The 12,500-nt window shown below is 41.7% G+C and overlaps 1 protein-coding gene across 5 annotated transcripts in view; it reads left to right on the top strand.

Moving 5' to 3' along the window:
• Positions 1-12,500, top strand: part of COL19A1 (collagen type XIX alpha 1 chain) — a 1,176,857-nt gene that overhangs the window by 918,515 nt on the left and 245,842 nt on the right. For all 5 annotated transcript variants that reach the window (XM_029595659.1, XM_029595658.1, XM_029595657.1 and 2 more), the window contains 2 exons: positions 7,686-7,736; positions 7,842-7,883. In XM_029595659.1, coding sequence (XP_029451519.1) covers positions 7,686-7,736; positions 7,842-7,883 — 93 coding nt within the window. The remainder of the gene's footprint in view (positions 1-7,685; positions 7,737-7,841; positions 7,884-12,500) is intronic.

Here is a 12,500-nt window from a genome sequence, read left to right as displayed (position 1 = left end):
TCCAGGAATCTGTAAGATCAAGCAGGGTTGAGGAGCAGAAGGGAGGAGGAGAAAAAAAGGAAAGGAAACAGATGGCTGAAGGAGTAGAGGGTAAAGAAAATGATAGAGTAAAAGAAAAGGAGAAGACAAAGGATGATGGGAAAATAGTTGGATAAAGGAGAAGAAGAGGAAAGAAAGAAAGAGGGTGAAAGGTGAAGGAGAACAGAGAGATTCAGCTTCTTGACTCATTAATAAAGTGCCAGAAGGGAAATGGAAAAGACATAAGAAGAATAAGTATGTCATGCTGGGTTAGACCAAGATCCATCGAGCCCAGTATCCTGTGTCCTACAATGGCCAATTTGGGTCACAATTACCCAGTAGATCCCAAAAAGTAGATCTATTTCTTGTTGTTCACCCCTAGAGATAAGCAATGGACTTCCCAAGTCTATCTGCTAATAACTATATAGGAACTTTTCCTCTAGGAACTTGTCTAAACCTCTTTTAAATCCAGCTATGCTAGTCACCTTGACCATATCGTCTGGAAACAATTTCCATAGCTTGATTGTATGCTAAGTGGAAAAATATATTCTTTTTTTTTTTTTTTTTAAATGTGCTGGTTGGTTTTTTTATGGGGTGCCCACTTATTTTAGTATTATTTGAAAGGGTAAATAACTGCCCCCTATTTACTTGTTTCACCTCATTCATGAGTTAATAAACATCTATCATATTCTTTCTCATTCATCTCTTTTCCAAATTGAAGAGTCCTAAACTGTTTAGCCTTTCTTCAGAAGGGAGCCATTCCATTCCCTTTATCATTTTGGTTGCTCTTTTCTGTACCTTTTCTAATTCTGCTATGTCTTTTTTGAGATGGATTGTAAACAGTACGCAAGGTGAGATCACACCATGGATCAATACAGAGGCATTATGCTGTTCTCTATTTTATTTTCCATTCTTCTCCAAATAATTCCTAATATTCTATTTACTTTTTTAAATCACCACTGCACACTGAGCTGAAGATATTAAAGTATTGACCACAAGGACTCCAAGATCCTTTTCTTGGGTGATGATGTTTAATATAGAAACCAGCATTGTGTTTCTTTAGTTGGGATTATTTTTCCCTATATGTATTATTTTGCACTTGTCCACATTAAATTTCATCTGTCCTTTAGATGCCCAGACTCCTAGCCTGTACTACTTTTTTTTTTTTTAACAACTTTGAATAATTTTGTATCATCTGCAAATTTGATCACCTCTCTGGTTGATTTGTTTTCCAGATTATGTATTGCCGCACCATTAAATCATGCTATCAGTCATTTCGTCTTCCTTCAACCTTTTTTTAATGCATAGAATACATTTTGTCTGTGCTTCCAAGATGGCATTGTTAAACAACACCCACCTAAATCAAAGTTTCTTCCACATCTCTACTCATTCATTCACTTTTTTTATCATATGAAATTAAGGATCTTCATACATTGAATTCTTTAATGGCTAAAAATAGCCTAATTGTGTCTGCTATTTGCATTTAGCCTACTATATAATAATTGGTCCTATTTTACCAGTCTATTCTTACGGAATTTTTTATGGAATTAAAACCAGACCTTTATGTTCAGAAATAGCAAAACTTGACTTTTTAATTCTTCCCCCATGGGTCCATGTTTCAAAATGAGTCATTTTTCAGCCTCAGGAGGGATTCTTCTTTTCTTCCATAAACTGTTTCTATAACTAAAGGTCAGCATAGTCTTTAAACTTGTACTCCATGAGATTCCAATATAGCATTTCCATGTGTCCATCATTCACTGGAGCTTCTCCCTAGCTTAACTTCACATTCTTCAAACAAATATTCAAATTAAAGTATACCACTTAACTTCCATATTAAGAATTTCATGTTGCATAGATCTTAATTTATAAATCCAAAATTGCTTCTTATAAATGTAACCATGCTTCCCTGTCACCTCCTCTCCATGATGCCTGCAGCTGTTGAATAACAGTCCACCTTTATTCGTCAAAGATTTGTCCTTTTTCAACACAATGCTGCTCTATTGGGAAGTCATTTTTTTCAGTGATTAGACAACTCCTATTTTCTTTAAGCTGCAGAGTCGGCATGTCAGGGGCTTTCCAGGGTGGGGCCAACATTTACATGTGTAACTCTGTATTTTTATTCAGCGACCACAAGGTGCAGCAGGCTGGTAGCCACGCATATTTACTTCTGCTCTTGATGAGGTGTAAGTCTGAAGAAAATTTGTTTTAGGCCAAAAACCACTGGGAGAGGGATCTGCGTAAACAGGGGGTTATGCAGGCTGAAAAACCAGAGGGGTCTGAATGATATAGAGAAAGGGTAGGCAAACTGATGGACTTATTGGTCAAACTGGCTATTTCCTTCATGCATGCATGTTTTAAAATCTGCCTACCCATGCGCATTAAAGCAGTCAAATTCTAAAGGAAGATACACAATTTACATTTGCTCATGTAGCCGCTTAAAAATAGCAGCGCACATATGCGTGCCTAAAGTATTTTTTAAAATTACACATGCAATTGCATAGACAATTTAAAATTCCAGCATAAGTACACTCGCACGCACATACATGTGTGTATGGGTATCTGCGTACTCATTTTAAAGTTACCATCCCTGATTAGATCAACACAGTGGGGTCATTACTCCTGTGGAACATGTTCATGCTGTGCTCAAACACTTTAAGGGATACATGGCAATAACATATGTCTGAGGAAATTATTAAATTACATGGGCACACTAATTGCAAATCAGCATGGGTGATATATGTTATAATTTATCCATGCACTATGATATATGTTGGCAGCACTAATAGACCAGTAAGAATGTAGCTTACAAAATATAGAAATTATTTAATCATTGAAAAAATGAATGCCCGAAAGTGCAGCATTATGTTGAAAAAGGGCATAACTTTGACTTGTTATTGAACAAGTGTGGGCATCATGGAGGGGAAGTGACAGGGTGAAATTTTGGATTTATAAATTAAGATCTGTGCAATCTGAAGGACTTAAAATAGAAGTTAAATGATACACCTTAATGTGAATATTTGTTTGAAGAATGTGGGGTTAATCTAGTGTGAAGCACCAGTGAATGATGGGCACATGAGATGCTGTATTGGCTGAATCTCATGGGACCGTGCTGAGATGAATAATTATAAAGTGGGCTGAGTTTAAATAACAGACACAATAAGGATAAGTTTAGCTCTTAAATAGCCCAGTGTATGAAGGTCCTTAATTTTATGTAAGTAAAAGTGGAAGGATGAGTAGAGTTGTAGAAGAAACTTTGTTTTATGTGGGTGTAATACTGATTAGTTTCATCCATTGATAGACTTTGTTTAATGGTGTATTTTAAATAACATCCATGCCCCATGTAAACTTTTTACCTTGGCAACCGCTTCTTTTATTTTTTTAAACAATTTCCTCATTTTATCATAATCTCCTTTTTTAAAGTTAAATACTGGTTTGGTAGTTTTACTTAGTATCTGACCTCCAGTAACTGTGTCAATTTTAATTGCATTCTGATAGCTATTGCCAAGAGGATCTATTAGCTTTACCGCTTGTATCAGATCCTGTATTCCTCTAAGAATTCGATTTAAAGTAGTTCCCCACCTTATTGATTCCATGACCACCTGCTACATAAAACATTCATTTATAGTATCTAGAAACTTTACCTCCTTAGCATGTCGTAATGTGACATTTTCCCAATCAGTAATGAGGTAATTGAAATCTCTCATCATCATTGTTTTGCCAGTTTTATTAGCCTGTCTAATGTTTGTCAGCATTGTACAATCTGCTTCTTCATCCAGGCCCAGAGGGCAGTACTATACTCCCACTATTGTACTCTTCCCTATCACAATTGGAATTTTTATCCATAAGGATTCCAGAGTGTAGTATGTTTCCTGCAGAACGTTTATCCTCTTTGCCTTTATGCCATCTTTAACATATAGTGCCTGTTATGCCCATCGGCTGCGACCGCGTGTACTTATTTCCTGCACTGCTCTCCTGCCCTCCCTGGGGCTGCTCGCGGCTTTGGCCAGTTTTCACTGCTGCATTCCCTGGGACTCCTCATGACGGCCTGGATGCCGCCGCCATCCTCTTTGACTCTGGGCCTTCCTAGGCGCGCGTGTGCGTGCCACCGGGCCCTCCTTTGAAGCCTCATCGGTGGGAACCTCGGGGGCATCTCCGGTTGATGACATCATCAGACCGGTGTATTTAAACTCCATTTCACCCTCAGCTAGCCGACTTGGCAACAAGTTCCATATGTCTTCAACTATTGCCTATGTGTTCCCGAGACTACGCTTCGTGCCTTGGAATGGACCCTGTCTGGTACCCGCTCCTCGGGGGCCAGTGTACACATTGGGGACCTGCTGTCCTCACCTACCCCGCTCCTCAGGCTGGCTCTGCTTCTCCTGGGTTCTAACCTGCAAGGCCTCCCATTCCTCGGGGACATCTCAGCTATCCGTGAGTTCTACAGTGGGGCTCCCCCACTCCTCAGGGTTGCGCCCGCAGCTTGAACAAGACTGACCGCGCCTCCCGCTCTTCGGGACTACGCTTGTATTTTCCTTAGTAACTGCCAGAGCTTCCTCGCTCCTCGGGGTAGCACCTTCTGGCTTCTCTGGGACTTTTTACGCTTCCCTGCTCCTCGGGGTCGCATCTATGTACTATATCGAGACTGACAACACTTCCCCGCTCCTCGTGGCTGTGCTACATCATCACTGGAGGATCAGCTCGGGCTTCCCTGTGCTGTGGGTTGGCCTACGGCATTACCTCATCATCTCCTATGCTGTGCAACTCCTCCCCTTGGGGTTGCCCTCCAGAGTCCCTCCTGATTGGCCAGCCTCGTGCCCCTCCCTCTGAGGCCTGTCTGGCACTTCTCTCTTCGGGGTCCCTGCCCAGGTATTGCCTCCAGCCTACTCTCCACAGGGGTTCCTCTCCTGGCTCCTCGGGACCTCTCCATTGCCTCACCCAGAGCTCCCTGCTGTCTCTGACCTTGCCTCATGATGGTGCAGACCTGTGGAGCTCCTCCCCACAGGTAGCAACAACTCGCATCTCAGGCCAAGGGCCCACATACCCACAAATCATAACAGTGCCACTGCTCCTCCAATTTGATCTGTCCTGACTTACTGATATAATTTGTACCGGTATATCATGGTATCCCATTGGTTATGCTCTTTCAGATCTCTGAAATGCCTATTATGTTTCTATATTTGTTCAGTGCCATAAATCCTAACTCTCCAATCTTATTTCTTAGACTACTGACATTTGGATACGGGCTTATTAAAATGTTTTTTTTATTTATATTTCTATTTGTACTTACAACATGCTTACTTGAAGTTCATACAGGCAGTTTAGAGTAATTCATATCAATGTGTTCTTTATTTAAATGCAGCTGGGTTACTTCAACCTTTACCATAGTCTCTCTATCAGGATAGTCTAACTCCCATTTTATACCAGTATCTTTTTAAGATATTACCCACCAAACCATGCGCTTCTAAGTGAATATTGGCTTTCCCCCATGATCTTGTTTATAAGCTTCTTTATCTCTTTTTTTAAATGTTAGTGCCAGCAGCTAGATTCCACCCTGGTTAAGGTGGAGTCCATCACATTGGAACAGAATCCCCCTTCCCCAGAATGTCCCCTAGCTCCTAACAAATCTGAAACCCTCTTCCCTGCCCTATCATCTCAGCACACGTTGGGACTCTGCTCTGCCTGCCTCTGAGGCCTTGCAGGTCAAATGGGGAGCATTTCTGAGTATGTAACTCTAGAAGTTCTAGATTTCAATTTTATACCTGAAAGCTACATTTAACCTCTTGAACCTCCTTCCTGCATGCTCCTGGGATGCAATAAGAAGAGGTGGAGGAGGAGAAGGAGAGAGATTCAACTTCAGTAAGGCTTCTCCTACTCTCTGACCCTTATCTGGAACTACTCCACTTTCTCCTGCAGTTTCTCAGATCACTCTCCATAGTCTTTTTTCAGTCATTTCAACCCTCTGTAGTCTTATAGCCCCCTCTATATACCAGGTTCTGATGCATCTCCAAACTCCAGTACAATAAGCACTGGTCCCTTTCTGCTGCCATGCTGCATTTATGCTCTCGTCTCTGGGTCCTGGGATGGTAGTAGGGATCTTCTGCCATTTACTCCCAGGTCTGTGGCATCAGGTATGGCTATACTTATAACACTCTGGAGCTTAGAAGGTACGAGGTGCTCCTAACATTATTCCTGACAGATTGGATTCCAATAGTGATGCAGAGAGCAGCTGAATGAGCCTCTCTTCTATACTGCTCAATTATTTTCGGTCTGGAGTGGTTCTGGGGAGCCTGTGCTGTTGCCTTCTGTTTCCATTGTGTCTGCAGAGGAGGAGGATGGGAGGCAGAAACCTGTACTGTTACCTTCTGTTCTCATTATGCCCATAGAAGAGGGTAGCAGGGAGCTGGTGCTGCTACAATCTGCTCCCACCAGGTCCACAGGGAAGGGTGTTGGAAAATAAGAAACTCGCTGACTCTCCCCTGCTGGTGAGCTGCTCTACTTCTGGCTTCATGCTGAAATTTGGCATCTGAAGCCTTTGTAAGTATGTGCAACCCAAGATGAGCATCTAGTAAATTCAGCACGTCCCCTGAAGGCCCCTGACTTCACACCATTGCTGCAGACACATCCAGAGGGAAAAGAAGGATTAGGTCAAGCAGTAACCTTACAACTTCTCATCGGTGATTGGTGGCATGGAGTTTGCCATTTGCCACTGCTGCACCTCATCTCACTGTATCCAGAGAGAAGTGCCAGTACAATTCTGATCCTGATGGAGAAGGTATAGGAGGACAAAAATATAAAGGACCTAATTCACTGAGGTCTTTTCCTATAGATACAGAATTGGAAAAAAATGAATCTGGCTCAAAGAAGGGGTCAGTACAAAAAGGTTACAGTGAAAAGAAAATAAGTGAAACCATGACCTGTAAATAAGTGGGATCTGAAGGCATATAGAAAGGGGAGCTTAGTGAAAGCAATCAAGCTGTGCACTCTTTTTGCTCATGTTTTACTTTCTAAAATTTGAGGCATTATATTTCAAAGTCTTTCATAACAAACTGTTTCTCTTTGTTGTATAGTTCAAGTACAAATGACTAAAGGCTGTCAAGAGTTCATGCAAGTTTAAGCCCTTGATTTATCAAGCAAGCCATTCTTATTATATCTTGAAGATGTGATAACATCACTTTTGCCAGATTTAACTTCAAGGTCCCTATCTTTAAAGCATTTGTTGACTTCTGCTTCTATAGGAAAACTATTCTTTGAATATCATAAAATATGTTGTTGGGTTGTTGAGGTTTTTTACTTTATCCGCGGTGTCATTATTACCTTTTTCATCTGTTCACAGTACCGTTGATTTGTCTCAAAAATTATGGTACTGTTCAGTTAGAACTTGCATAGTGTCTTAAACGTGTCCTGATCATATGATAGCCGGTGGTGTTTCTGAAATCTTCAATGTTTGTGTATTTTGATCCCATCTGTGCATTTTATGCCCATCGATAAGACGCAGGCTACTCTGCTTTAAAACAATGTTTAACTATTTTCTAAGAAATGATCATGATTTATATTAGAAATAATCTTATACTGATAATAAAATTAGATATTGAACAGAAAGGCTATAAGAGACAATGACCATGTATCTGACTGAACAATGTTTTCTAAAACTTCATATTTCTTTTAAGGGTATGCAGTACAGTGAAAAAAATGGAATGGGCAGTTTATATAAACTGCAGGTATGTCACTTTATTTCTATTTAAATCATTGTTTTAAATTATTGAAGTTTCTGACAATCTACTTTTAAATGTATTTCAATATTATTATTTTTTTTTTATGGGCAGGGAGGAACAGCTGTTGCCTATCCAGGCCCCCCAGGTCCTCCTGTAAGTGTCTGAGAATGCAATTAGAATATTTGAAGACAATGGGAAAGTGTTGATTATAAATTACACAAACAGATTTCCTTTCAGAGAATACAAAATGGTTTAAGGGGTTAGAAAATAGCAACATAAGAACGTAACATATGCTATACTGGGTCAGACCAAGGGTCCATCAAGCCCAGCATCCTGTTTCCAACAGTGGCCAATCCAAGTCACTAGTATCTGGCAAGTACCCAAACATTAAATAGATCCTATGCTGTTAATGCTGACAACAAGCAGTGGCTATTCCCTATTGATTATTAGCAGTTTATGGACTTCTCTTTCAGGAACTTATCCAAACCTTTTTTAAATCCAACTGCACTAACTGCCTTAACCAAAACCTCTGGCAATAAATACCAGAGCTAATTATGCATAGAGTGAAAAAGAATTTTCTCAGATTTTTTTTAAATGTGCTACTTGCTAACTTCATGGAGTGCCCCATAGCTCTTGTATTATCTGGAAAAAGTAAATAACTAATTCACATTTACCTTTCAAGTCCTTTCCTCCAACATATCCCCCCTCAGCTGTTTCTTCTCCAAACTGAACCTCATTAACCTTTCTTCATAGGGGAGCCATTCCATGCCCTTTATCATTTTGGTCACACTTCTTTGTACTTTCTTCAGTGCAACTATATCTTTTTTTGAGATGCGGCAACCAGAACTACACACAGTGTTCAAAGTGTGGTCTCACCATGGAGTGATATGGACGCATTATAATATCCTCTGTTTTATTTGTCATTCCCTTCCTAATAATAAATCATAACATTTGGTTTGCTTTGTGACCGCCACAGTGCACTGAGCTGACAATTTCAATGTAATATCAGCTATGATGCCCAGATCGTTTTCCTGGGTGGTAAATCCTAATTTGGAACCTAACATCATTTGTTACAGCATGGGTTATTTTTCCCTATATGCATCACTTTGTACTTATCTACATTATATTTCATCTGCCATATGGATGTCCAATCTTCCAGTCTCACAAGGTCTTCCTGCATTTAACATAATCCACTTGTGATTTAATTACTCTGAATAATTTTGTCATCTGCAAATTTGATAACCTCACTCATCGTAGCCCTTTCCAGATCATTTATAAATATATTAAAAAGCACCGGTCCAAGTACAGATCCCTGAGGCACTCCACTGTTTACCTTTTTCCACTGTGAAAATAGACTATTTAATCCTACTCTCTGTTTCCTGTATTTTAACCACTTTGCAATCCACAAAAGGACATCACCTCCTATTCCATGACATTTTAGTTTTCTTAGAAGCTTCTCATGAGGGACTTTGTCAAACAACTTCTGAAAATCCAAATACACTACATCTTTATTCACCCCTTCAAAAAATATAGCAGATTTGTAAGGAAAGACTTCCTTTGTGTAAATCCATGCTGCCTGTGTGCTATTAAATCATTTCTATCTATATGTTCTGTGATTTTATTCTTTATAATAATTTCCATGATTTTTCCCAGCACTGAAGTCAGGCTCACTGGTCTATAGTTTCCTGGATCACCTCTGGAGCCCTTTTAAAATATGGGGGTTACATTGGCCATCTTCCAGTCTTCAGGTACAATGGATGATTTTAATGATATACTAGCACACCATTGTTAGAGCCTATTAGTTAACCATTATATGAGTGTGTCTATAGTTTAAACACTCCTGAGTTCAATATTGTCGTCTGTATAGTATTTTGTGTAAGACATTAGTGGCAGACATAATGGAAGTTTCATGAGCCATGCAATCTCAGGGGCTGAGATTGTTTTAACAATACTTCTTTCTTCTGTGTATTGTATTTAATCAGTAGTTCTAGTGCCCAATAATGACTACCATCTGAACAAGTTACATATTGAAAAGGCTAAAGATTGTGGGTTTGATTCACTCCAGTTCAGCACCTTCCTGCAGAAAGATGTTTGTTCACTTTATCAAATAAACAAGATCACATCCTATGGGGGAAATATGCTATTCAGATGCAATTTATATCTTTGAAAAACTAAATAAACTCAATTTGAGGGAAATTGTCAAAAAGCTGTTTACCCTGTAAATAGGAGAGATGTGAATCGGATCCGGAATCTGTTCGGATTCCGGTTCTGATTCACATGTGGGGTTTTTTCAATCGGGCCCGATTGCATTTTGTTTATCGGCTGCGCCCCAGCTGATAAACAAAAAACCCACCCCGACCCTTTAAAAGTAACCCCTTAGCTTCCCCCACCCTTCCCCCCCCCCCCCAAAAAAACCCTTTTACAGGTACCTGGTGGTCCAGTGGGGGTCCCGGGAGCGATCTTCCGTGATCTCCCGCTCCGGGCCGTCCTCCGGCTACTGGGCCGTTGGCTGCCACTAATCAAAATGGCGCCAATAGCCCTTTGCCCTTACCATGTGACAGGGTATCCGTGCCATTGGCCGGATCCTGTCACATGGTAGGAGCACTGGATGGCCGGCGCCATCTTGTGCTCCTACCATGTGACAGGGGATGACCAATGGCACTGGTAGCTCCTGTGACATAGTAAGGGCAAAGGCTAGAGATGTGCTTCGTTTTTTTCTACCAGTTCGTTTTTTGATTCGGATACTTCGTGGTACAATTCGGGTTTTCTCGTTTCGTTTTTTGAAAAACGAAACAAGGAAACCCGAAACTGGGCCAAAAAACGAAGCGGGAAAGGAAGCTAAAAAAAAACCCCACCCCAAGCATTTAAAAGCATTTTCGTACATATATACAACCCCCCCCCCCCATCCCGATCCCTCCCCAAGACTTATGAACATCCCTGGTGGTCCAGCGGGGTCCCGGGTGCCAATTGATCCTTCGTGCCCATGTGCGCTATTGCCAGGCTTGCTCAAAATGGTGCCGAATAGCCTCTGAACTACCATGTCACAGGGGCTACCGGCACCATTGGTCAGCCCCTGTCACATGGCCATCGGCGCCATCTTGTGCTCCTGTCATGTGACTGGAGCTGACCAATGGCACTGAAAGCCTCTGTGACATAGTATGGGCAAAGGCTATCGGCGCCATTTTGATTACTGGCAGCCGACAACGAAATCGCTCCCGGACCCCCGCTGGACCCTCAGGGATTATTGGCAAGCCTTGGGGGGGTCAGGAGGGGGCCAGCACCATTTTGCAATATGGCAATACGATTCAAGTGCAGGAGGTCGCTCCCGGACCCCCGCTGGACTTTTGGCAAGTCTTGTGGGAGTCAGGAGGCCCCCCCAAGCTGGCCAAAAGTCCCTGGGGGTCCAGCGGGGGTCCGGGAGCGATCTCCTGCACTCGTGACGTCGGGGGACAGGAACCAAAATGGCGCCGGCGCTACCTTTGCCCTGTCATAGCAAAGGTAGTGCCGGCGCCATTTCTATTAACGCACCCGTGGCCCGAGAGTGGAAGATCACACCAGGACCCCCCCCCCCCACTGGACCCCAGGTAATTTAAGACATTTTGGGGGGGTTCAGGAGAGTGGGGGATTTATTTTAAAGGGTCGGGGTGGGTTTAGGGTTGTTTTAGTGTGCCGGTTTTCCCGCCCTCCCCCGATTTACGATTTACACGATTTTAAAAAAAACAAAACCGCGACGATCCGATTCCCTCCCCACCCCCCAGCCAAAATCGATCGTTAAGACGATCGATCACACGATTCACATCTCTACTGGTTAGCCTGACTTCAGTGCCAGGAAAAATAGTGGAAAGTGTTCTAAACATCAAAATCACAGAACATATAGAAAGACATGGTTTAATGGAACAATGTCAGCATGGCTTTACCCAGGGCAAGTCTTGCCTCACAAATCTGCTTCACTCTTTTGAAGGAGTTAATAAACACGTGGATAAAGGTGAACCGGTAGATGTAGTGTACTTGGATTTTTAGAAGGAATTTGACAAAGTTCCTCATGAGAGGCTTCTAGGAAAAGTAAAAAGTCATGGGATAGGTGGCGATGTCCTTTCGTGGATTGCAAACTGGCTAAAAGACAGGAAACAGAGAGTAGGATTAAATGGACAATTTTCTCAGTGGAAGGGAGTGGACAGTGGAGTGCCTCAGGGATCTGTATTGGGACCCTTACTTTTCAATATATGTATAAATGATCTGGAAAGAAATACGACGAGTGAGATAATCAAATTTGCAGATGACACAAAATTGTTCAGAGTAGTTAAACCACAAGCAGATTGTGATAAATTGCAGGAAGACCTTGTGAGACTGGAAAATTGGGCATCCAAATGGCAGATGAAATTTAATGTGGATAAGTGCAAGGTGATGCATATAGGGAAAAATAACCCATGCTATAATTACACAATGTTGGGTTCCATATTAGGTGCTACAACCCAAGAAAGAGATCTAGACGTCATAGTGGATAACACATTGAAATCGTCGGTTCAGTGTGCTGCAGCAGTCAAAAAAGCAAACAGAATGTTGGGAGTTATTAGAAAGGGAATGGTGAATAAAACGGAAAATGTCAAAATGCCTCTGTATCGCTCCACGGTGAGACCACACCTTGAATACTATGTACAATTCTGGTCGCCGCATCTCAGAAAAGATATAATTGCGATGGAGAAGGTACAGAGAAGGGCTACCAAAATGATAAGGGGAATGGAACAGCTCCCCTATGAGGAAAGACTAAAG

Source organism: Rhinatrema bivittatum, chromosome 3 (assembly GCF_901001135.1).
Source record: "Rhinatrema bivittatum chromosome 3, aRhiBiv1.1, whole genome shotgun sequence".
Lineage (NCBI taxonomy): Eukaryota > Metazoa > Chordata > Amphibia > Gymnophiona > Rhinatrematidae > Rhinatrema > Rhinatrema bivittatum.
Note: the sequence above shows the minus strand (reverse complement) of the source record. Positions and strands in the feature narration are given on the sequence as shown.